The sequence below is a fragment of the Syngnathoides biaculeatus genome, chromosome 10, assembly GCF_019802595.1.
Source record: "Syngnathoides biaculeatus isolate LvHL_M chromosome 10, ASM1980259v1, whole genome shotgun sequence".
In the NCBI taxonomy this organism is placed as follows: domain Eukaryota; kingdom Metazoa; phylum Chordata; class Actinopteri; order Syngnathiformes; family Syngnathidae; genus Syngnathoides; species Syngnathoides biaculeatus.
In genome coordinates this window covers 8,459,839-8,485,665 of record NC_084649.1, presented here as the reverse complement: position 1 = coordinate 8,485,665, position 25,827 = coordinate 8,459,839, and the positions used below count along the sequence as shown (strand labels likewise).

The following is a 25,827-nucleotide window of genomic DNA, read 5'->3' as shown; positions in this document are numbered from 1 at the left end:
ATAATGGCTGTTCTGCATACTATAGTTGGAAATTGTTCCTCTGCAAATTAAAATCTTAGCTACTTCAGCCATTCTGGATCAAATAATGTTCAAAATAGATTCTGTTTAAACAGTAAAATAAACATTGTTACTTGTTCTTTGGCAGGGAAGTGTACTTATTTGATACTGGTGGACACAGGTAAAATGTGTTTCTCTTTTGATAATACTACCTTGACTTTGAATAGTGGGTGGGTGGTGTGGGTGTGGGGGGTGAAGTTGCACTCTGCTCGTTCTCATTATTTTGCTAACTCACAAGATGGTTCTACTGTGCATTACTAAGATTGCCACCCTCTCCTGCTTATTTTATCCAAGATAATAGCGTTAACAAGAAATCTCAATAAGGTTATTACTCAACGCATAAGAACAAGTCAACCAACGTAAGTCATGTTTGATTAGATAAATGAAAAGGCATGAGAAAAATCACATCATAACTTGTCGCGTTACATCCAAATTTCCAGCGAGATTTAAAGAGTGTTCCAGATCTCCCAACAAGAACGGCTCAAAGTGCCAGTCAACGGCTACATTAAATGTTTCTATTGCACTGTGATTTGGCTTGAAAATAAAACACTTAATACCCATCTCAACCACCGTCCACACTTGTCCAAATGCAAACGAATTATTTTTATCATGCCTTTACATTGTGAAACTCTGTACTGTAAGAATAATGTGAAATATTGAAACTGACATGAAAAAGTGCCCAAATGAACAGAGAAACACAAATGAAACGAGGAGAAGGTACAAGTGCACTAGAGCAGAGAGGGCACTTCTTGAGTCACTTCTTTCTCCGTCTGGTCACTGTGCCTTTGACTCTCGTCCTCTGTTTTAGTACTTGTGATATTTCTTAGTTCAATTTCAGGAAAAACCCTTCTCCTTTCCACCATTTACTAGCTCTGAACTGAGCAGTGGAAGATGGGAAAATGGCTGTTAATCAGTTTCAAGAGTGTAGACCTCCAAATTCTGACCTGCAGTCAGGACAACACTTCCAAGTGGAAGCAAATATAAATGGCATCAAAGCCAACAGCCCAATTCTCCTTGGTCCTCCTCTCTATTTGTGAGTACCCTTGCAGTACCAGTTCCTAGAACCTCACCTCAGCATTTATTAGAAAGAAACATCGCTGTGAAGTGTTGTTACTCTTGGCACACTGTCTTAAAGTGTTGGAGAAACAATACAGTTTAGCACAGAGAGAAAAAACTTCTCTCAGTTGTCCCTTCCACAGTCAAGGCAAGCACATGCTGCAGGGCATGGTGTGATTGGGTGGGCAGAAAAAAAGGGGCTGTTTGAGGTGGTAACAAGAAGCAGGCCCTGCAGCGGTTGCTTCACTGGCTTGGCTCAGCTAGCTGCAGCTCGAGCCATCAAGTCCTCTAGCGCCTTGTCCTGATCATTGTTGTGGACCAGAAGGACTTCCTTGATGGCCTCCCGCTCGAATCCCATTTCTCCAAATCTTGACATCAGCTCAAGGAACTGTAATGCCTGAGTAAAAGAGAGATGAAATATTACTTATACATTGCTTCATGACTTTTTAGCTATTTTTCAAGAGTTTGAGTTTAACTTAGTCACCCAGTGTCCAAAAAGTACGAACCTTTTCTTCTGAGCATTGGTACATCTCTAAACATTCCTCCACAGCACTTGCATCGAAGCCCCGCTCACACAGACGTCCATGGACAAAGAGATAATCCAGTACCTTGGATAATGAGAACATGCTCATGAACATATTTTATGTAATTAATGTAGCTAGTTATGTGATTTTTTTTAAATATTAGGGAGATTACAGTCCAACCTCGAGTCAAACTCAGGTTGTTCTGTTCAGAATTCAAACAAAAATCTATCAATTCACCAATTTCCTGCACTGCTTGTCCTCAGGGTCACAAGTGAGCTGCACCCTATCCCAGCAGACTGGACAAGAGGCGGGTTACACCCTGGACTGGTCACCAGTGATTCATTGGATACATATTTAATGACATAATGATGACCATCTAATGGAACCACAAGATTTGTAAAAACATTGAAATAATAGTCATATCCGCAGATGTTGCATCGCCGCGACTGTTGTGGAGAAAGCAAAAAAAAAAAAAGAGACTGTAAATAGGAAGCCCGCTTGAACGCACCTTTATATGCATTCGATCGACGTATCTGCCACATCTGAATCAAGCAACAAGATGGATAATGGGCTGAGGTCTCTTTTTTTTTTCCGCAATCCACCAAAACTGGCAGTCGCTCGCGATCGACACATTGACCTCCCGTGCCTTAGATCATGCGGGGAAATAAAGGATGATGTTCTAATCTTATTCCTTTGAAGCAAAGCTATCGGCGAAAATACCAGGCCCTACGCTGAGATGCTTTCGACCACGTTCCACCTGGTCTGCCGACAAGGCGTTGACTAAATGTTATCTGGAATTGTGATGCATGGATTCCCTCTAGATCAGGGGTCGGGAACCTATGGCTCGCGAGCCATACTTGGCTCTTTTGGTGGTTGCATATGGCTCGCGGAGCCCTCATAAGGACATACTGTCCATGTGATTTCTGTCGTGCAGAGAAGGTTTGTCCTATTGGGGTTGCCATAGTTGAGTGTGGCAGTCAACGTCCACAGGCGCAGAAGGGTCGAACGCCAATCGTGTCGGAACAACTAATTATGGAAATGCTTTTGACAAAGGTCGCTCAGAGAAAAAAATATGAATACCGAAGAATGGACAGCCTTTGTGGAGAGGGAGGGTTCTGCTGTGTGTTTAAATTCACAGATGGGCAGTATGCCAAAGCATTCGTACTCGACGTTGCTAATAAACATTTTGCTAACTTCGTATAAAGACAAGATAATCAAATGAATAAAAGACATGCCTTTGTCGGCAAGAACTGTTCACCATCGTACCAGTATGATGGCAAATCAAAGTGAATTACGTACAGGATGAACAGATGGAAGTCTCAATGCCTGCGTGAAGCTTAATCTGACAATATATGAAATAGACTCCAAAGCCATCAGCAAAACCAGGCAGCACCGCAAGTCGCATTCATGGTAATTACTTTTGTCATCATTGGTGAGCAACAGCGTAAAAATGTTATTTTAAATAATTCAGACTTGTTCTACTCTAAAAGTGTTTTTCTTACATAAATGGACAAATACACCGGTACTTAGTTTTTAAAAATACTGTATGGCTCTTTTGAAATGACATTTAAAAATATTGGGCCTTTATGGCTCTCTCAGTTGAAAAGGTTCCCGACCTCTGCTCTAGATCATTTGAAAGCATCAGAGCTTCATCCTGAGCATCTCACAGATGATACCGGTGATGAAGGTAAATTGTTTTCAACTTGTATTAGCTACATGTAGTGATTAAACGTGCTCCTTCAATCCTTGTTACATGAACATAATTTAGTCCCACTAGTTAACATTACAATGTAACATCTGTTGCCAGTACTAATATTAATTTTACATTTCCAGCTCGTCCATTGGATGTTCAATACCTGCGAGTCGAACGAATTAATTTTTTTAACACCATTGAAAAATCAATAAAAAGTATTGTTTGGTAATTGTATGTATTTTAGAATATTTACAGGTTATGCTTCGAGCAGATGCTCAACTCCCATTCCAGTTTGCAGTGGTTAGAAAAAAAAAAATGAAATGTTCTTATTTTTTTCTTCGAGAAAAAAGATTTGTCAGAAAGTAGCCTATAATTTACTACTGATTACTAAAGAATGCTATCAGCTAGATAAGATAAACTTTATATTGTGATAAAAGAAAAGAGCCTGATCTTTCTTTTGGTGGTTTTGGTGTTTAGAGTCATAGTACATAATATTATGTGGGGCTTGAAAACTGAGTGAAATAAACCTCCACGAATAATAACGGAACACTGTATACTTAAATATAAAACGTATTATGTTCAATCTGAATTATTTCTAAATTAGGAATGTATTCCTGAACGGAGACATAATTGTGTGAAATAAACTGTGTGTGGGGGGGGGGGGGTATGGGGTGTCGCACCTGCTCCACATTCTGCCCTTGTCGTTGCATGGCCCGAAGAACACCCTCATAAGAGTAACCCATGCCCACAAGGGTTTCCACACACTGCCGCTCACCAGGGGTCATACTCAGCAAGGCTCCCCCACATGGCAAGCCAGCAGAACCTGACCCCGAGTTTACCTGCGAATCAAAACGATAAGAATACCAATGAGGTCTGGAAAGGAAATACTCATCAATGAGCAGTCCAAAATATGTATATGACCTCACCCTCACCTGTTTTGGTCCATCACTCTTACTAAAGCTAAGATGGTCAGGGGCAACAATAACCTGGGATTTGGGTATAACTGGGGGGCTGCCATTGGGCAGGTTCTGACGGGGAGCAGGTATGGGTGCAAGGCGTGGGTTGATTCTTACTGGTTTGGGATCCCCAGAATCCGAGAGTTTGGGAAAAGTCAGGGAGCGAATGTTGCAAGGTCGATCCTCTGCTTCAAAATTTGATCTCCCATGATGTCCAACTCTGTCCATATCCATCAAGGGAACCAAGCCATTGGGTTTATGGACAAAGCCTGGTTTCACAGGAAGGCTGGTGTTGGTGGGAGGAGATGGGCTGTTTCCACGTGAAGCAGGCCCATGCTGGGACCCATCTGGAGGGGATATGGAAGAAGCAGGTTGAGGTTGGCTCTGAAGAATGTTTCTTAGCTCCTCTTTATCATCCAATGTTTTAAGCTCGAGCTTGTCAAAAGGGTCCTCTTCCCGCTCAAAGTCAGCAAGGTTGAGGCCATGTGACTGATGAGTGCTAGGTTGGATTTTCCTCGGACCAAGACTTGGGGCAGGCAGAGGAGTGAGTATTGCATCATGGCTGAGTCCTGCAAGGACAGGGTTCATGGCTGGTGGGGGAGGGTCATGGTCTTCAACAGCAGACTGGGGTTTCTTCCCTCTACCGCCATTAATGTCCTCGGACTGAGCCAAACATTTTTGATTTTCTGCTTCCTGTTCCGCAGTGCCCTCTTCTGCTCGTCCCTCCGCTGCTTGCGCTTCAGCCAGCTCCATCCCCCAGCAAACACTTCGCTTCTCCAGAGAAAAGTCATACTGTCGTGATCATAGAAAAAGGGCAAAGAGTAAAATAGTAAAAAGGAATTCCATTATATTAAAATCCTGTATTATTAAATACAGCCAAAAACTAAATAAAATAGTCCACTACTAACATTTCTGTAGAAATCAGTTTTAGTGTAGGGATCCTTGTACTTTTCGGGGATAAATAAATGTAATCGATAAACTGTTTTCTTTGTGTTGTATCTTTTCACTTTATGTGGCTTTGGTAGCCTGTTGATGAGCAATATTTACACAGAAGACAGGGTGGAGTACAGAGAGATGCTACAGTAGTTCACTTAAGAGGCACCGTTTGTTTGATCAACTCAGATTTGAAGCCTCAGAGAATGAGAAACAAACAATCTGCTTCAAAGTATGTTTACACTGTTAGAACTAAAGCGCATAGCACAGAGGGGAATACTGCCAACAAAAAGAGACGTTCTAAGAATGATTTCACATTGTTTTACATACGACAAGAAAGGAGCCCACACTAAATATTTTCAAAGGTACCCATTTACATATTACAAAAGCAATCATTTATCCACACATTTATTCACTTCAATGATGGCAGTTAGTATGATAAACTACACACAATGTAGATAAGTTGACCAAATGCTTTACACACATTACTTACCAGGGTTTATTCCTGTCAAGTCACAGTCTATCTTTTTACCTATTTCTAGTTGTGTGAGACTTCACAATAAAACATACATGTACAAATATTACAGCAGCATGAAACAAAGTTTCCATGGCTAAAAAATATAGCCGAGAAATACCTCTAAATACTTAAGTGGCTCATCAGCCAAACTACCCAGCAGGAAATGGAAGGCTGCACACTGTTTAAATGATTTTCTTGAAATTTTCAGGTATAAAGGTGGATTTATTCATTCATCTTCCATACCACTTATCATAATTAGGGTCATGGGGGTGGTGGAGCCAATCCCAGCTAACTGGGTGAAAGGCAGGGTACATTTTGTGTATACAAACATTCTCATAGCGTAACAGTCCACAAACTACTCTGAAAAAAATAATAGACCAAAATTCCTCCACAGTGCTGTAAGACTCATTCCAATTTAACGCTCAACCAGATATTAGATTTAGGGGTCTACCAGTTTTTCTCCATCGGGCCATGTTGGTTTGGATTTTTCTCCATCACTTAATAATAAAACCTTCATTCAAAAATCCATTTTGCCTTTACTTGTGTTGTCTTTGACTGAAATTATTTTTTTTTAATGATAGGAAACAAGTGTGACAAACATGCAAAAGAAATCAGGAAAAGGGGGCTAACACTTTTTCCACACTATTGTATGGTGTGTAAAGAATTCACACACCTTCTGGAAGATTATGAGCCATTTTCTAACGACAACTAAGGTTAGGGTCAATGCACTCGTGAAGTTAGGGTCAATAAACTCGTGATAATAGATCTGTTTGTGGGCACAGTGAAAATGATTCCAGAAGAGGACATGGGGCCTAATGTACAAAGACTAGTGTGGCTTTCCTACTGAAAGATGGTGTACGCTCAAACCAAGAAAACAGATGCAACAAAATATCCACATACAGTGCTCTCCATAATTATTGGTATCCCCGGTTAAGATGTGTTAAAAGCCTTAAAATAAATTCAGTGTTTATTGCAGAAGAATACTGTCGCACTGAAAATTTTAAGAAAATGTAACCTTCAACTCAAAAGAATTGTAAGAAAAGAAAATCCCTGACTACAAAAAAATATTATTTTTCATTAAATCACCTGTTCCACAATTATTGGCACCCTTAACAATTCCCAGGAAATATAATTGAAGCATTTCTGTCATTTCTACAGTAGTTTACAAAGTTTACCAGAGTATGTAGGAACAATGAATTCGTAATTCATCACTTCCTGTTTCCCTGGGGTACAAATATGACGTGACACTGAGGCCATTTCTCTTATCCACTCTTAAACATGGGAAAGACAATGGAACACAGCATACAAGTGAGGCAGATGTGCGTCGACCTTCACAGGTCAGGCAGAGGCTACAAGAAGATTGGCACTCAACTGCAGCTGCCCATATCCACTGTGAGAGGAATAATTAAGAAGTTCAAAACAACTGGAACAGTGGTAAACGAGCCTGGACGCGGACCCAAGTTTATTTTGCCACCACGCACAGTGAGGAGGATGGTAAGACAAATCAAAAGATCTTCAAAGCTCATTGTTACAGAATTACAACAAATGGTAGCATCCTGGGGTCACAAAGTCTCCAAATCAACCATCAGGCGCTGTCTACATGCCAACAAGCTGTTTGGGAGGCATGCACAGAGAAAACCTTTCTTCACTCACAATCATAAACACAAATGTCTGGAGTTCGCCAAGCGGTATTGGGGGTTCAACTGGGACCGTGTGCTGTGGTCAGATGAGACCAAGATTGAGCTTTTTGGCAACAAACACTCTAAGTGGGTCTGGAGTGCCACAAAAGATGCACCTCATACCCAGTGGGTCAGTGATGCTGTTTCGCTTCCAAAGGCCCTGGGAACCTTGTTAGGGTGCATGGCATCATGGATGCTTGGAAACACCAGGACATTTTAAATCAAAATCTGTTGCCCTCTGCTCGAAAGCTGAAGATGGGTTGTCACTGGGTCTTTCAGCAGGACAATGACCCTAAACATATGGCCAAATCTACACAGAAATGGTTCACCAATCAAGCTCCTCCCATGGCCATCTCAGTTCCCAGACCTCAACCCCATTGAAAATTTGTGGGGTTACCTTAAGAGGAGAGTACAGAGGAGAGGACTGAGGTCCCTGGATGATTTAGAGAGATTCTGCAAAGAGGAATGGCTGAAGATCCCTCTTTCTGTCTTTTTCCATCTTGTGAAGCATTATAGGAGACAATTAGGTGCTGTTTAGTTGGCAAAAGGGGGTTGTACAAAGTATTAACACCAGCTGTGCTAATAATTATGACACACATTATTTGATGTCAAATAATTATTTCTTTATGAGGGATTTTTTTCCCCACTGAATAAATGCACTTGTAATGAAGGTTGGATTTTTCTCTTTTTCTCCATTAAGGTCCCATATTATTTAGAAAAAAAAATATTAGAAGCTAAAAAACACATCTTAACCAGGGGTGCCAATAATTATGGAGGGCACTGTATATGAATCTGTCCGTATGCAAGAAGGCAAGCACATTTCCTTTGTACGTCTCAATTAACGTTGAATTGAGTGCATGTTGGAATAGCTGACACCTCCCTGCACACACCCACATTTAAGTATGTAAATCACATTTAAATTAACCAAACATCTGAGATCCTGACCTCTGCATGATTTCTTTTTTTTTTTCTAAAAAAAAAGGAAAATTAATGAAGACATTTTTTAATGTGAACTTGCTGAAAATCCTCTTTTGGTTTTGTGAATGGACCAGGATGTGTGCCGCTGTCAATGCTGTGGAGAAGAACAGCACGGGCACACTTAACTAAAAAAAGAAGTGGTCCGACATTAAGGGGGACGTGAAGCAGCAGACAGCTAGCTGCACACCGCAAAAATGTGGTGAAAACAGACAAAAAATCTGGCGCACAGGGCCTTGCCCCGATCAAGGAGAGTCGCTGCATGCGTTCATACGTAAATATATTAATGGTATTTAGAATAAATCCTTTGAATTTAAATAGAAGCACAGCATATCAAAGAGGATATTAACGTGTTTTACATATTTCATTACTCTATTTTAACCCATGAGAGAGGACACGCAGGAGGGGAGGGAGAGTCCTTTGAATTTAATTTGAACATGTACATCGGTTCCACGTGAATAAAATGTGTTAAAATGACAATTTATCCCTCTACCCGCCCACCCCCAAAAAGTCACATGAACAGATTTTTAATCATGTGCAAATGTTGTGTATGTTCAAATAGAATTCAAAGGATTCTTTTATTTCTGTGCTGCTATCACTGGTGTCACAGACATGGCGGAATCATCCCCTGTTCATGGCATCTCCTCAGACATCCCCAGCATCTCCGCCACAATTATATCCCGCCAACTCGATACTTCTGCCGGCCCGACTGGCCGACGCCTCACCCATGTTGTGCTGGATTCACAAGAGGAGATTGTGAGGCCCAAAGTATCATAAATGATCGCCATCAATTTATAGATAGCCTCACAAATATCAGTGATTCATTTAATAAACTGGTTGACAAGTGAATTCTGTTGTAGAGCATTAATTGTTCATTAGTGCCAACTGTTCATGTGTCTCTGTTGTGTAGATTTGCCTTGTAGTCGAATCTGCGCAAAGCGTGTCGCCTTGTTTCAGCGATCTTGTCTCTCACATTGCGCCGTTTTTTAATTATATATACGCCAAGATATACGCCAAGATAAAAATAAACTAGCTTTTGGACTCAGATATACTGTGCACGATGCCAATGCAGAATAGATGTCTTTCCCTGAGCCGATCAATCATCGAGTGACGACTTCAAAACCGATCAGTAAAAAATGCCAATTATCAGCCAATCCGATCAGGCCGGTCAAATCGGTGTTAAATGTAATGAATAATTAATTTCACAACGTACCGTTATGTACGGTATGCATCCTTAGCGAATGGTCTGGTGTGGCTAATGAATGGGGAGAAAACAGCAACACAAGTTGGGCACGCGGCTTGTTATCCGGTGCATGCTGTAATCCTGAAAATACGGTATTTACTTGTTTTACCCTGGTTTGTGCAGTCAACTCAGCATTGTTAATGAAGAACTGTTCTCAACTGCCTTATGTGGTTAAATAGAGGTCAGTTAAATAAATAAATAAATACCTAAATTAATTAATAAGGTATACCTTTAAGTGAGGGATAAAAACTGTACAGTTTATACTAAATTATCTTGGGAAGTTCTAAAAATTAAACTAAAAATTGCTGAAAATAAATGAAGAGAAACCTACAATTATCCATTTGGTACTTAATGTTGCTTTTTTCCTGTTGTACCGAACTGTGACTCCTAAAACTGTGGTACGTACCAAACAGTGACATTTGTGAGCCGTTACAAACCATAGTATGACTTCTTTCAAAACAAAAGTGAACTTATTTTTCATCCTAATCATTGATTCCATCCATGATCCTATTGACCAAAAAAAATACAGAATGTACAGTCAAAGCATCTTAAATTATTTACCTGTGTGTCCACCAACAGAGAGCTGCAGTCTGGAAGGCAAAAGCCGAGAGGTAGCCCCACTTTAGCAGGGCAGCGAAACTTTTCATTGACCTTGAAGGGAACATCATCAAGGTAGCTGATGGGTCCTGTATGAAAACATAAAATGTAGGTAATCTAATTAACAGCAAAATTTACAATTTGGACTTGCTCTCAAATATGAAGAGTCAAATAAATCCTTACCATTGTTGTATGCATCTGATACAGATTTCCTTGTAGCCATTTAGATACTCTGGGGGAGGAAACGACATTTCTTTGTGATTATTACCGAGAATAAATTGTGGAACAGAAGAAGTTCCAGTATTTCAAGTGGAAAAGACGTAAGATTAAAACAGCACAAATACTTAATGTGGCAATAGGCTTTCAATGGGATTGAAGGTTTCCAGAATAATTCTGGTAAATTTCCATGGGAAATGGGAATTTTGAAAATATTCCAAATTGGATAGTTGCCACGGAAAAAGTGGGCGTTTAAGAGAATTAATGGTAATTAACAAGGAATTTAATGGAAATCTATTTAATTCCAACATTAATACAAACATTTTGATATTAAGGAGACATTCATGCGAAATAATACAAATAAAAATGCATCATATTTCAATGAGTTATTGATCATCAATTCATTAATCAAACAAAAACATGAACGTTGAGTTTAATATCTGCCGAGTCAACCTAATAAAAAGATGACAAAACACAACAACACTGCTGAAAAAGTCATGTTCAAAAAGGGAATAGAAAAGCAAATTCCCTTGAGATTTTCAAACCTAACTTCTCCATTTTTTGCAAAATGCTTTTAGGCAATGGGATCTTCTTGCCCCTCATCAGCATCCGCCATGGCAACTTCGTCTACAAACTTTTCAGCCATGTTGATTATATTAAATGCCTTAAATTATGCCAAACTCCAGCTAATTTTTCTACTCACATTTTTAAAGTTGTTGGAAACATTTGTGCGTTGTGGCTCATCATGGTGGAATTTGGAGGATGGTAAACTATAGTCTATGGTCTCAGATTCACTAGCTGATCGCAGATATGTTCGGGTATTAGTGCTTGATTCTTAAAGGCCTTGCTTGGTTCTACACTTCCTATTACTATTCCCAATACTACCTGGAGCTTGACCACATAGGCAAAACGAATCTCTTCCCCAGAGAGCATGCCACTATCATATTTTCGGTCCAAAAAGTAAGCAGCTTCAGATCAAATGTCTGGTCAAAGACTTTAGAAATCACCTGGGCATGCGATTGACTAATAGCACAGATATTCAACTGGATTTTCATGAAATCTGGTTGTTTGGTTGAGGATTATGCTGGAATACATTGTCCTTAAATATATCAAAGTTCACTACTAGCAGTCAAGCTTTAAATTACTAAAGTCCTGGTTTATTACTTTTAATTCACATGAATTCCCATTAATTCCCATGGAAATTCCAACTTCAAATTCCTGGAATTTTGCAACCCTGTGTGGCACAACAAATGATGTGCTCAACTGGTTTTGCACATTTTCAACTGCTTTGAATTTTAGCACACATAATCCATTACTTAGTCATGCTGCACAACAATCCCAGATTTGATTAACACATTAATCCATTGTTTATTCATGTACTGATCGACTTGATACGTTTACAGTTTTCAGAATTATTGTTTTAAAGACGTATTAAAAAATATCTGATGCACAGTATAATAATTGTAAAGCAGTAAAGGTCACGCTAGATTACTGACTCCAATAGATTCTAGCAGTGTTGTAGATTATGGAGTCATTTCATAAAAGGAACAACATTAATCTTAAAACTAGTTACAATCGGTCAATGACAAAAGAGCATTTAACAACATATCAGCAAGTTCAAGAATGTTGTTGTTTTTAATTCAATAGAAGAAAACCGGAGATCAGTACTTGTAATTTCATCGTCATTTTTTGTAGTAAATTAAAGTAATCCTAAACGTTGTATCACTGTGAGAAGCAGCACTGTTAGAAACAATACTATTAGTTTGAGACACCGAAGTTATTGATTAGCAACTGGCTAAGCTATCATACAGTTCGTCACTAGTCTGAAACATCAAACACTACTACTATCAGATGTCAACATGCAGTCACAACGGAAAAAATTAAATTCTAGTGGTAACCAGGAAGTCAAATAAATTGCAGATAAAAACCTCCGATGGTTCACGCATTTGGGAAAAGTCGATAAAGCGATTGGCTTTGCAAGTGGCCTGACTTAAACACACTGTTGCCACCGCCCCGAAACGAAACTGATTAAACACAAATATCGCTCTCACCTGTATCTGCCGTGTCTTGTTCTAACTATTGTGCCTTTATTTCTGATCGGGTGTTGCTGCAATTAGAATTAAGGTGAAAAATGTTTTATTTTTTATGAAATATCTTCCCTTTTCTGTCGAGGGACGCCATCTTGATTTTTCAGGCTCCCTTCCACTAGTTCCTGCCTGACGTCATCGCTCACATGACGTCAGGTTAGTTCTTCCTCCTCCTCCTTCGTCTCTTCTAATGACGATTGGGAAATATTTTTCTGGTACTTTTACAGCTCCGCCATCACCTGGTCAGGGATGTGAACTGGTGTTTGCTGTGTTTCTACGAGAATGTCTGGTCTATCTCTACAATGTACTAATATACAAAACTAAAAAGCAAACGCCTTGCATTTCACGAAATAAATAAATAGATAAATAAACAAATACATAAATAAATAAAATAACTACTTCACAGATAGATAGCTAGATAGATAGATAGAAGATAGATAGATAGATAGATAGATAGATAGATAGATAGATAGATAGATATAGATAGATAGATAGATAGATAGATAGATAGATAGATAGATAGATAGATAGATAGATAGATAGATAGATAGAAGATAGATAGATAGATAGATAGAGCAAGTGGTCAATAGCGACTTCACAGATAGATAAATTATTTCACATTTTTGCACTCAACTGTTGTTTTTCAGGATCATTGACATTGTGCACGTACAATCATTTCACACTGGAAAAAGAATGGCTAAAATAGATTATCCAAAGTTTTACATGAATATCACCTTAATGTAAATTATACAATAGTGTACTTCTATTTACGAGTACTAAAATGTATCTTTTGTAATTTAACCCAGCATATTTGATGGGCAGAACTGTGGATGACTCGTTAGAACGTCTGCCTCACAGCTCTGAGGTCCGGGGTTCAAATCCCGTGTGGAGTTTGCATGTTCTCCTAGAGCCTGCGTGAGTTTTCTCTGGGCACTCCGATTTCCTCCCACATCCCAAAACCTCCCATTCATTAATTAAAGGCTATAAATTGCCTGTAGGTGTGAAAGTGTGAGAGTCTGTTTCCATGTACCCTGCGATTGGCTAGCACCCAGTTCAGGGTGTACCCTGCCTCCTGCCTGAATATAGACCGTTCAGAGGTCATGGGTGTTGATGGTGAACTGAAGCCTATCGCAGCTGAAGAGTTGTGGTACGCTCAGAATTGGTCACCAACCAATTATAGACAATCTCCAGACAATTTGCAAGGATGTCAAACACATTTTTTCTCACAGGTCACATTGTCGTTACTGTTCCCTCAGAGGCTACTGATAAAATGATGGATAACTAGCTTGAAATTAGAAGTCAAGAAGAAAAGCACAAAAATTGGTCAGTTCCTTTTAAAAAAGGGGTTGGTGACAAAAAAAAAAATGCAGAAATTCTTTCAATATCTCGAAGTTATTAAATTTGAAGAGATTTATTATTATTATTATTATTATTATTAATTGTTATTATTGCAAGGAGGCCTAAAACATGCACCATTCATTGGACACTCTAAATTACTCCTAAGTGTGATTGTGTGTGTGAGACTGTTTGTCTCCGTGTGCCCTATAATTGGCTGGCAACCAATTCAGAGTGTACCTGCCTCCTGCCCCATGCCGGCTGGGATAGGCTCCAGCACTCCGACGACCCTTGTGAGGATAAGTAGCTAAGAAAATGGATGGATGAATATATATAGATTTTTTTTATTACCAAATTTCTTAAATGATCTGACCACCGCCGAGTTTCGAAAACTATACTGCACACTCTTTGCCTCTGGCAGCACGATCCGTATTCTGCATCGAGTGCGCGCACGCAAGTCACGTTCCGGACGTCGATGACGCACCTCAGACACGCGCAATGGTAACCGGAAGCATCCTTGACAGGAAAATAAAAATCGATCGAAACGCCAGTTGGTCTTGAGGGTGACGGTGGAGGTTTGCATTCGATAGCCCTGAACACTGTCACTGTCAAAGGGGACGGCACAGAGCGGGAAAAAACTACCCCGTTTGACCGAAGTTGCTCGCTAACTGGTTTAGCTGACGTGGGGAGAAGTTGAGTCCGCCAGAGAGCTGAGAGACAAACACAAACAAGCTGGGATCAGCTGAGCGCCTGTCCGAACCGAACCAGTAGCGGGGACATGTCACGGAGAGCGACTTTGCTTTTGTGAGCCCACGAATGATCCACGGGGGACTGTGACTTCCACAGTAACTAGCTCCATGTAGACTGTCAACACTGGACACACAAAGAATTTCGGCAGCACAACACGAGGATCAGCCATAAGCAGAAGAACAACATCCACGGTCCTTTTCTGTCACTTGTGTGTCACTTTGGCTAAGCACTACCAATGACTCCGTCCTCCAGTTTTCTGCTGTAGCCAAACGATTGCATATAACATTGCAGGAACACAGGTAAACACATTTTGTTTTAATTGAGCTCTTTATCTGCACCAGAGAACCAAACCAAAGAAGCTGGGGAGCTTTACAAAGTACACAATATTCTTTGTTATGTGTGAAATTATTATTAATTGTTTATTTTGCTACCCAATATATATTCCCCAGGAGCATGCCTGGTGTTTCGCACGCTTTATTGAGCCAAGGCAAATATTTTACGTTCCAAAACGACACACCACCAAGCAAAAGTGTTACAGAAATTATACGTATAAAATAATGATTCAATGTGGCGGTAGTCAAAGTGGATTTCATTTTTTCTGCTTGTCACTGTAAGGTTGACGGTGTGGACAGATGAACAAAGATAGATTACTTGCAACTAATAAATAACAATAATCTGAGCAATTCAATAAAAAATACATAATTTCTCACAGTACATTGTTGTTGAGAATCACTTCCATAGCCTGCTTAGTGCTTTACACCAATGCTACTGAAATCTAAGATTACTTTAATATAAACCTCTAATGTTAAGGTCATCTCCACGCTTTCCTCTATGGCTGCTGGTGTCAGAAGTGGGATCAACATGGCCCACCAGGCAACCCCTAGTTCTCAGAAGGCCCTGATGATGGAGTTGAAGTCTCTACAGGAGCAGCCGGTGGAGGGCTTCCGCATCACTCTGGTCCAGGAATCTGATCTCTACAACTGGGAAGTGGCCATCTTTGGGCCCCCAAACACCCTGTATGAGGGAGGCTACTTTAAGGTAGGAAACATTTTTTTGAACTAGTATGGACTAATACATTTACCTTAGAGTAGCAAAATGTCAAGTAGCTGCCATCTTGGTAGATGTAAAAAAAAAAACAAAAAAAAAACCTTGGAGTGAGCACTTCAAATGCCTCTAAAATCCTGTATTACTCACATTCATGAAAAAAAGAAGAGATGACTAAAGTACACGACCTACTTACATATGCGGCTTTTCTCACTGAAATGTTCAATTTGCGCTATTTGAGTCAAGTTTTTTTAAGGCAATTTAAAACATCACAAAAATTTTGAGGGGGTCGACTTGGCTAACACTGGATTTTTTTTGCCCGTACAATCTTATTCGTGGTTAGTTTTATCTGAAATTTGTCATCTGATTGGGGGAGTTGTTCATCGAGTAACAAATAAAATGGAAGTATCAATTGTAGTTATAGATAATCCATCCGAGGATAGCAAAGATGTCAGAGAATTCTGCATTTTTCAAAGATTAGAAATACTTTTGTACCAAGTCTAAGTCTAAATGAACAAAATATGGGACCTTTAAAATATAAGACTGGTTCCTTTAACTTTTCGGCACGAGTGATTTAATTTCTGTATGTCACTAATAGTAGTCAATTCACCTGCGGATGCTCTCACCATGGGAGGAGGAAAGATGAAAGTGCTGTTTATGTCGTTTGCTTTGCTTATGGTTGTTTTGTAAAATGTCAACATAATCTCGTACTTTAATCCAATAATCAAAATTTTATCTGCATTGTACTCAGAATAAAGTGGCCATTCCAAATAAACATTGCATTTTTCGGATTTTTGGGAAAATCTTGTCACTGCTCTGAGGTTTGCTGTTTGAATCTCGTCTCCTTCGTGTATACAGTTTGCCTGTTCTCCTCGTGCCTGTGCAGATTCTCTCCATGTACCCCCGGCTTCTTCCAAGATTATCAACAGGCAAATTAGGTTAATTGAAGTCTCTAAATTAACAATAGGTATGAATGTAAGTGTGAGTGTGTGTTTGTTGATATTGTATGTGCCCGGCGATTGACTGATGACTAGTCCAGGGTGCACGTTGCTTCTCAGAACAGAACCGTAAGCCAAGCCCCCTTCTGTAAATGTAATAGTTGATACCATGAAAAAAAATGGTAAATTGCTTGTGTCATCTCCTGGACCAAGGGTGCCCAGACTTCCCAAGCATCCAGCCTCTCGCGATCGACGGGTGGGGGAGGGGGTTGACTTTTTTTTCTTTTCTTTTTTTTAATGAGCAATGATGAAATAGAATGACCAAGTCACAAAGAACTACCCCCTACAAAAATGCGAAACATATTTATTTTAAAGTACATTGAGGATTCTTTATGTGTAAATGTATGTTTGTGTGCCTTGCATAACCACATGAACCAGTATTACACAACATGATTAACTTTGAAGATTTTTTGTAACTATTCGAGTTCACGTTGATGATCACTAAACACCATACAAACAAAAATGCACACCTGGGCTGTGTCACTCACGTCAGTGGATTCGTCCAACTGCTGTGAGAAACACTCACAATTTCCGATGTCCTTCCACACATCAGCCATGGCTTCACACCGCCGTGTAACTGTAATCCTTTACAGCTGCAGAGATTTTATTGAAGATAATATTTCCTCCTTATTTTTAAAAGATCGGAACAACAAGTCAGTTAGCCTCTTTTATGCGTGATGTGATGAACCCATAAACAATGCTTCTTTGGTGGCTTTTGCTGATGAACTACATTGTGTGAAAAGTGACTGCTGTGTGGCCAATTGGGATTTTAGTTTGTTCACTTTTCTCATTCTCAGCTTGGTTTTTGGCAGAATGTCGGTGTCGTATTTTCCATAAACAGTTCGAAAATGCTGTTCCACATTTCACCACACCGGCAGACGAGGCGAACGCACTTCGAAAATGACATTGTGGAAAAAAAAGTCCGCCTCACATTCCGTATGAAAGTGATACCTTTTTGTCTTCTCTACTGCAGCATCTACACTCATGTTTGTTAAGATTTGACTAACTTACAGCGTATTTTCCTGTACTGTCGTTCTTTGTACATGCGTGGTGAGCTAAAGTTTATGGTCTTTTTTTTTTTTTTTTTTCTAGGCACACTGTCGCGATCGATCAAAACTGCCAATCGCAATTGACGCATTAAGCACCCCTGTCCTGGACAGGTGTTTTGAGCCAAGCATTCGATATTTGGCAGGAATTTCAAAGGGGATCTTGCAATTTGATTTGGGTGAAAATCCACACATTGACATGATAAGTTGGAGTCTTTTCCAAAACCACTATCATTTCCAATTATTTTTCGTTTGTTTTATTTTTATGAAAACCTCTGGAAGATCACATCCAAATGAAATGGGGCCTCTGTGCATCAATGTGAAAAATGCTCATATTATTTGTCAAATGTAAAATGATGGGCCAACAGTGAAAACATTACTGTGTACTAAGAGCTAAAATATTTTTGTGCTTGCTGGATTGGCCCTGCAGCAAAAACTGATTGAGGGGTGCGGCATGCCGAAATAAGAATCTCCTCCATCCAGACAATAAGCTTGACAAGGCATACAGTGTCTTCTTTTATTAAGTAGTTTTAAATGACCCATATTGTGTATTTTATTCACAATTTAAAACAGTCCCCAGGGGATTTATGACATGTACTGTAGCTTCTAAAATTATTTGAACGGCAATGTCATTTCCTTTGTTTTTGTTGTTTACTGAAGACATTTGGTTTTGAGATCAAAATACGAGCCAAAAGTTCAGAATTCCAGCTTTTATTTCATGGTACTGTAATTACATGTCGATGTGTTAAACACCACTGCACAGAAGACCTTTTGTTTGTAGCCGACTACAACATTACATCCCCGTGGGCAGATGGAACACATCTCCCAGCATGGAGGCTCCCATGAGCAGACGCTGGAGTTAAACTTAAAAGGTTAGGAAGACTGAAAGACCACAGGACAGAATAATAAAAAAAAGGACAACAAGAAACATATTAAAATAAGATAAGATACTAAAAGTAATGAATAGATATTTGAACAACTAATAAATACTGTAATTAAGAAATCAGTTAAAATCTAAACCAAATAGGTGAGTCTGGACCCTCCCTTTTTAAAAACATCAACAGGCTCTGCAGGCACAGGGCATAGTGACTGAATGGAGCCTCTCTATAAGGTTTTCTCATGCCGTTGGAATAATAGTAAGAGAAGGAATTTTCAAGTGAATTTTTAATTACGGTACTTTTTTCAATGTCCAAAGTTTACATAGAGTAGGATTACCATGCCTTTAAACAATTTGGGAAGAGCCAGATGATGATGATGTCATTTTTTTTGGAAACTTTTGATAAGTTTAGTCAACATTTGACTTGGAGCGTGACCTTTGAATGTATTTGAAGTAAGGACACCTAAAACGCTGGTTTGTGTAACATCATAGGAAAGTCAAACAAATCAACCAAGCTGTTAAGAAGATAACTGCAGATTTTCACAAGTGTGCTTCATCCATGATATTTTTTGTAATTTAATTTAGGTTTTTTTGGGTTATATGTTGAATCTTATAATGACACGGCACTCAACTGGTTAGCTCATCTTCCTTGCATTTCTGAGGACCAGGGTTAAAATCCTGGCCTTGCCTGTGTGGCGTTTGTGTATTCTCCCCATGCTTGCGTGCGTTTTATCCAGGTACTGCGGCTTCCTCTCACATCCCCAAAATATGCGTGGTAGGTTAATTGCAGTCTCTAAATTGCTCATAGGTGTGAAAGTGACTGCGGATGGTTGTTTGTTTATACAGTATGTGCCTTCCGATTGCCTGGTGACCAGTTTAGAGTGTACCCTGCCTTTCGCCCGAAGATAGCTGTGATAGTCTCCAGCATGCCCACAAGCCTAGTGAGGATAAGCGGTACAGAAAATTATGGATGGGTGGATGAATTTCATAACGATCTTAGTATATTAGCATATCTTTCAAATAGCTTCAACATTTACATACGGAGACAAAAGTTCTTGTAAAAATGGGCCAGCAAAGACAAACTAGAATCATATAAATCCAAAGGAGACTGACCGTAACAACATTAGGGGCTCATTATCTGTAAAGGGTCTTCTACATTGGACAAGGAACAAGAAGAGTTGCTTACTCAGGGGCAGGTTTGTCATTCGTCTGTGCTAACAAACGCAACATTCAACACGGCCTCATTTTCAACTTTCCAGTTGCTGAGTGCTTGTTCTTGTCACAACAAGTTTGTGCTTGCACTTGATGAGAATTATGCGCATATCTTGGGTACTGCAGAGATGCTGACTTGATACGGCGGGAATGCTTTGGCTTTAATGTTATTGTAATGTGCGTTTAAATCTGTTGCTGTGATTGTTTACTAAATGTACTACTGTAAAACAAACTTAAGATATCAAACTGGAAGCTAATAGATGTAAAATGAATGTTGCTTTGGTTGGTGTCCAGTTAATATAAGTACATTAACAAGCAATAAGGTCAGTGAAAACTCACAAAGGCCATTTTCATATATTTTTTTTCTCTTTTTTTTAATCATAAATGAAGCAGAATTCTTCAAGGCAAAGCAAATTTATTTATACAGTGCATTTCATACAGAGGCTAAAACAAAGTGCTTTACATTATTTCAAAGCATATAAAAACAAAGTACAGAAATATAAAATACATCCGACTAAAAATGTCCATTGCAAAAAAGATAATTAAAAAAATAGAAATTACATGCTCAATTGTAATGATGGGGGGGAGAAGAATACTGTACGTTTTAATCTGTATCTATAATGGACAAATTTCAGCCATCAGAGCCAACAGGTAATGATCTTTTGACAGCTCCGGTCTGCTCTTCACTTGAGTGTCCAAAAGATGTGGCCACAAGTTTGATGAGATGACCACAAACTCAGTCATGGAACTTCAGACTAGGGTGTCCTGGTGGCAAATGCACATTATGGACCAGGAGTCCAGTAACAAACGCTCTCGAGTTATGGGAGGGGGGGTGTCCAAATCAGGCTTTTCTAGGTTTCACTGTCATTGTACATGTGAGTATTGCAGCGCCCAGGCGAAAGCTTGACACCGCGCTTACCCTCCCCCAAGTACTCCAAAAGGTGTGGGTATGCTGACATTCTTTTTGGCACAAACAACAGGCAGGACCCCTCCCACCCTTCAAAAGCACGAGGAGGCTAGCCTCCCGTCCACAGGGGTTACAGGTACTGCGCAATAATTATGCCCATGCTTCGTGCCTCTGACAATGGGCAAGTACAGACTGGAAGAGAGACCCAGGACTGGTACCAGACCCGAAAATGTGTGAGGAGGTAAGCCCAACTTTATTCTGTCGTAACTTCTCAACCTCACACACTCACATCACTCTGGCTCCTTCCTTACCAGCGATATTCAAATTCCCAAGAGCTGGTTTATGTTCCTGGGGATTGCACCCCCAATATCCCAGCCTTCAGCCACCACCTGGCTCACCATGCACCCGAACCCCCGGGGCCCCCATACAGGTGGTGAGCCCATGGGAAAGGGGACCCGTGTTGCCTTGTCGGGCTGTGCACAACTGGGCTGCATGGGTCCAGGCCTGGGTACTGAGCCCTCGCCATCGAGCCCCTCCAGGCCTGGCTCCAGAGCAAAGGCTCCAGTGACCGGCATGTGGGCAAGGGAAACTTAGCTCTGTGTATTTAACTTCATAAGAGTTCTACGAGCTGTACTATATTGGTCACACACCCCACCACCACGATAAGGTGACTGCTGAGGGATGGGCAGCACATAACAACACAAATCTTGACCTTTACATTCAAGAGGAATTGGAACTATAAATATGATCACTCTTCCAGGCTCACATCAAGTTCCCAGTTGACTACCCGTATTTACCACCAACGTTCCGTTTCATCACCAAGATGTGGCACCCCAACATTTATGAGGTATTTGTCTTCCAAATGTTCCAGCCTTTATTGGTATTCATGTGGCTGTCTACTAACAAAATATGTCATTCAGTGGGACTCCCCCTTATGATATTGTGTGATGTGATGCTTTGCCTCAGAATGGTGATGTGTGTATCTCCATCCTACACCCTCCTGTTGATGATCCACAGAGTGGGGAACTGCCCTCAGAAAGATGGAATCCAACCCAAAATGTCAGGTAAAAAACCTTTTCTTGTTTCTGGGAAGCCCATTTGCGTTTGTGCCATTATGCTTTATGGAGGACATGCAGACTACACATAACTGAGGCCAACGCTAAAATCATTGAAGTAGCCCCCCCCCCCTCTCTCTCTCTCTCAATGTACACACCCCATACTGAGAGAAGATGAGAAATTGTTGAAATGTGTCCTGATTTAATTTAAAAAAAAAAAAAACAAATATCACCCAGCCACAAGTATTTAGACCCTTTGGTCAGTATTTTGTAGAAGCATCCTTTTGACCTAATACAGCAATAGTCTTTTGGGGAATGATGCAACAAGTTTTTTCGCACCTGGATTTAGGGATCCTCTGCCATTCCTCCTTGCAGATCATCTCCAGTTCTGTCAGGTTGGATGATGAATGTTAGTGGGAAGCCATTTTCAGGTCTTTCCAGAGATGCTCAATTGGGTGTAAGTCCGGGCTCTGGCTGGCACTGAGTTGTTCTGAAGCCATTCCTTTGTTATTTTAGTTGTGTGCTTTTGGTCATTATCTTGTTTGAAGGTGAGGATTTGGAACAGTGTGAGGTCCTGAGCACCTTGGAAAAGGTTTTCATCCAGAATATCCCTGTACTTAATTGCATTCATCCTTCCTTCAATTGCAACCAGTCGTCCTGTCTCTGCAGATGAAAAATATCCCCACGACATAATGCTGCCACCACCATGCTTCACAGTTGGCACTGGATTGGGCAGGTGATGAGCAGTGCCTGGTCTTATCCACATACACGGCTTGTAATTAAAGCCAAAATGTTCTATCAGAGAATCTTATTTCTTACCATCTTGGAGTCCTTCAGGTGACCCCCCCCCACCCCCGCAAACTCCATGCAGGCTTTCATCTGTCTTTCACTTCATCAGATATTTAAAAATGATCACCTGCAACCTACCTACCTATAAATACCTATAAAAATATATAGGTCATTTTTTTTTTCAACAGGCCATTTTGCACAATTCTGAAAAGTAATTTTTCTAATAAGTGGCTGCATTTGACCAAGACTGGTCAAAATACTACAATGGTTTTTGCACGGCTCAAATGGAAGCATTCTTCACTGGCAAAATCAAATTCTGGATTGTGTGCTTATGTTATTTCAATAGGACCATCCTGCTTAGTGTCATCTCCCTACTCAATGAGCCAAACACCTTTTCCCCTGCGAATGTGGATGCTTCAGTCATGTTTCGCAGATGGAGGGACAGCAAAGGCAAGGATAAAGAATATGCAGAGATTATCAGGTAATGTTGAATGTACTGTATATAATTCAGACAAGTTCCGACTTACACTAAGAAAATGCGGTTTAATGCTATTTACAAACCCAATTCCAATGAAGTTTGGATGTCGTTTAACATAAAACAGAATACAATGATTTGCAAATCATGTTCAACCTATATTTACTGGAATACACTACAAAGATGATATTAAATGTTCAAACTGATAAACTTGTTTGTTTTTAGCAAATAAAAAGTACCTTGGGATTGTATGCCTGCCACACATTTCAAAAAAGCTGAGACAGATGGCAAAAAAGATTTAGAAAGTTTCATTGCTTGAAAGAGCCTGCTGTATTCGACTCAAAACTGAGCAGCATGGCAGTGTTCCATCATGATAAGCACATTAAACACCTCTCAGATGACAACCGCCTTGCTAGGAAGCTGAATGAGAGGATGTGGCCAAGTACATCCCCAGAACTGAAGCCCACATATTGGGGAAATGTATCGGTACTTGCTTGTATTAAGCACCCATCAGACCTCACGTGGAAGGTCTACATGTGCCTTGCGGTTGACTCCAGACCAGACCAGTCAAGGCTATACCTCTGTTCTCCCCTTCAGTCAGCTGAGATAAACTCCTGCTCATCTGCGACCCAGAACAGGAAAAGGATAATAGAAAATGGATGGATAGTAAAACTATACTGTTCTGTATATCAAAATGGTATTCAAAAGACAGTTTCAGATAAGCAAAGGCAAGCACTTGTTCTGCATGTGTGTTTTACACTCATGTTAGTGTAAAGTGCTATTACAAAAATGAGGTGATCATTTTGCTAATCTTGTTTTTTTTAGGTTGCTATGTACAGTAAATGTACATTTTTGTAATGTACTTTGTAATGTGTGTCTGCATTCCTGTTGTTTTCCTCTCTGTCAGAGAGTAGTTTGTCTTGGACTTTATCTTGCTGGTGTCATTGTTTGCAATGCATACAACTTAGTGACTCGCAATAGTTGCTCTGGCAGTGGTGAGCCAAACACACCTTGTGGGCCATATACGGCCTATTCTATATGCTGATGCCCGCCCCGGGTGACATGGAGTTGCTAGTGGACATTTGCAATTGCCGGCCTGCAAATCTTTGTTGGCCATGGTGACGGTCCTTTGCGCTAAAATTGTGGACTGCCAAAAGTCTATTTCCGAGGGAACGGTGGGTTAAACGAGCCATGCCTTTTGGATGCTCCCCCCAGATGCATGCCAGGAGTAGCTGCACTGTCTGGCCCCTTGGCATACCACTGACAGTACATTTTCCATCCATCCATTTTCTTAACCGCTTATCCTCACGAGGGTCATGGGAGCACTGGAGCCCATCCCAGATGTCAACATGCAGGAGGCAGGGTACACGTTGAACTGGTTGCCAGCTAATCGCAGGGCACATCGAGACAAACAGCCTCAATCACAATCACACCTCGGGGCAATTTGGAGTGTCCCATTAATGCATGTTTTTGGGATGTGGGAGGATACTGGAGTGCCTGGAGGAAACCCACACAGGCACGGACAGAACATGCAAACTCGACATAGGCGGGTTCAGGATTGAACCCCAGACCTCTGAACTGTGAGGCCAAAGCTTTCCACCAGTGCCGCTACTGTACATTTTATTTTATTAAATAATTCATTTATACATTCTAAATTATATAATTTGAAAGTTGTAATTATTTTATTAATGTTTTAGTATATTATCAATGATATATTATTTACATACAATTGCCCGAGTAAATGTATTGAATTACTAAAATCTAAGAAGAGCTACATCTACAATGCTGTAGCTGCTTCATAAATACAATGTTGTTTTAGTTGTAGTTTTATAAATTCGTATGAAATCTTTTCTTAAGTAAAGAACACTCGACAGTGAGAGAGAGTATTGTCCCAACAGCTACAGTTATGTTTGATATTATCACAGATTGACTTGCCTTTCATTTAATGACAGAAAACAAGTGATGTCCACAGCAGCAGATGCCGAGCGAGATGGCGTCAAGGTGCCAACCACGCTGGCGGAGTACTGCGTCCAGACCAGAGTTCCTTCCCAGGACAGTAGCTCAGATCTTCTCTATGATGACCTTTATGACGATGACATGGAGGAGGATGAGGAGGAGGAGGATGAGAGCGAGATGGAGTCTATAGGCGAAGCTGGAGCAATAGGTGTTGTGGATGACGTTGGGATGTCCACCAGATGTTACGACGACCAGGATGACTCTGGCAACGAAGAGTCATGATGAGCGGGATCATTACTGCTTCTTGTCAACTCCCCACTCCCTGCCTCATTATGTATGTGTGCGTGTGTGTGTGTGTGTACCGTGGGGTCAATCAAAAGTCTACTGCCAAAAACGTTTTAATCATCTATTAAACAGTCAAATAATGTCTCACCTATACTTTTATCGCAAGATTTCACTAAAATGGCTTGTTGTTGAGTCACCGTTTGCCTTAATTACAGCTTGCACTCAGTTCTGTACAAATGTATTGCAGAAACGATTCAGTGTTGGTTGAATGCACACCGAATAGTGTTCATGATTTGGGGCTATATTCAGGTCCCCCCCCCACCCACCCCCACTCCCCTTTTAAAATCTTGTCCTTAAGGGCGATTGGGGCTTCGTCCTTTGAAACAAGCTAAAAAAATTGTAATCATATATATATATATATATATATATATATATATATATATATATATATATATATATGTTTTAACATTCCACATTCTATACACACAACATTCTCGCTGCCAATACATACACTCACTGACCACTTCATTATGAACAATTCCCTGGTGTAACGAGATTTAACAAA

At 40.3% G+C, this 25,827-nt stretch overlaps 2 protein-coding genes across 3 annotated transcripts; one reads left to right on the top strand and one right to left on the bottom strand.

Moving 5' to 3' along the window:
- Window positions 1–705: 705 nt before the first annotated feature.
- On the bottom strand, window positions 706–12,724 carry ubap1 (ubiquitin associated protein 1). Its single transcript, XM_061833104.1, has 7 exons — window positions 12,498–12,724; window positions 10,414–10,462; window positions 10,195–10,319; window positions 4,263–5,078; window positions 4,011–4,169; window positions 1,620–1,721; window positions 706–1,510 (listed from the first exon to the last, which is right to left on the bottom strand). Exons 2-7 carry the CDS (start codon window positions 10,451–10,453, stop codon window positions 1,370–1,372), a joined length of 1,383 nt encoding a protein of 460 aa, XP_061689088.1. The 5' UTR covers window positions 10,454–10,462; window positions 12,498–12,724; the 3' UTR covers window positions 706–1,369.
- Window positions 12,725–14,330: 1,606 nt separating this feature from the next.
- On the top strand, window positions 14,331–25,404 carry ube2r2 (ubiquitin-conjugating enzyme E2R 2). 2 transcript variants are annotated; one of them, XM_061833592.1, is made up of 6 exons: window positions 14,331–14,917; window positions 15,467–15,656; window positions 21,463–21,549; window positions 21,669–21,766; window positions 22,893–23,027; window positions 24,974–25,404. In XM_061833592.1, exons 2-6 carry the CDS (start codon window positions 15,480–15,482, stop codon window positions 25,257–25,259), a joined length of 783 nt encoding a protein of 260 aa, XP_061689576.1. In that variant the 5' UTR covers window positions 14,331–14,917; window positions 15,467–15,479; the 3' UTR covers window positions 25,260–25,404. The 2 variants fall into 2 exon arrangements, with proteins under 2 accessions (XP_061689576.1, XP_061689575.1); XM_061833591.1 differs by having other exon boundaries at window positions 15,429–15,656.
- Window positions 25,405–25,827: the final 423 nt, after the last annotated feature.

Coding starts and splice junctions, on each gene's coding strand:
- ubap1 (XM_061833104.1), bottom strand. CDS start 10,453: ATGGCTACAAGGAAATCTGTATCAGATGCATACAACAATG. Junction 5,079..10,194: donor CTCTGTTGGTGGACACACAG/GTAAATAATTTA, acceptor TGATCACGACAG/TATGACTTTTCTCTGGAGAA. Junction 1,722..4,010: donor AAGGGCAGAATGTGGAGCAG/GTGCGACACCCC, acceptor TCATTATCCAAG/GTACTGGATTATCTCTTTGT.
- ube2r2 (XM_061833591.1), top strand. CDS start 15,450: ATGGCTGCTGGTGTCAGAAGTGGGATCAACATGGCCCACCAGGCAACC. Junction 21,550..21,668: donor GGCACCCCAACATTTATGAG/GTATTTGTCTTC, acceptor GCTTTGCCTCAG/AATGGTGATGTGTGTATCTC. Junction 21,767..22,892: donor AATCCAACCCAAAATGTCAG/GTAAAAAACCTT, acceptor TTATTTCAATAG/GACCATCCTGCTTAGTGTCA.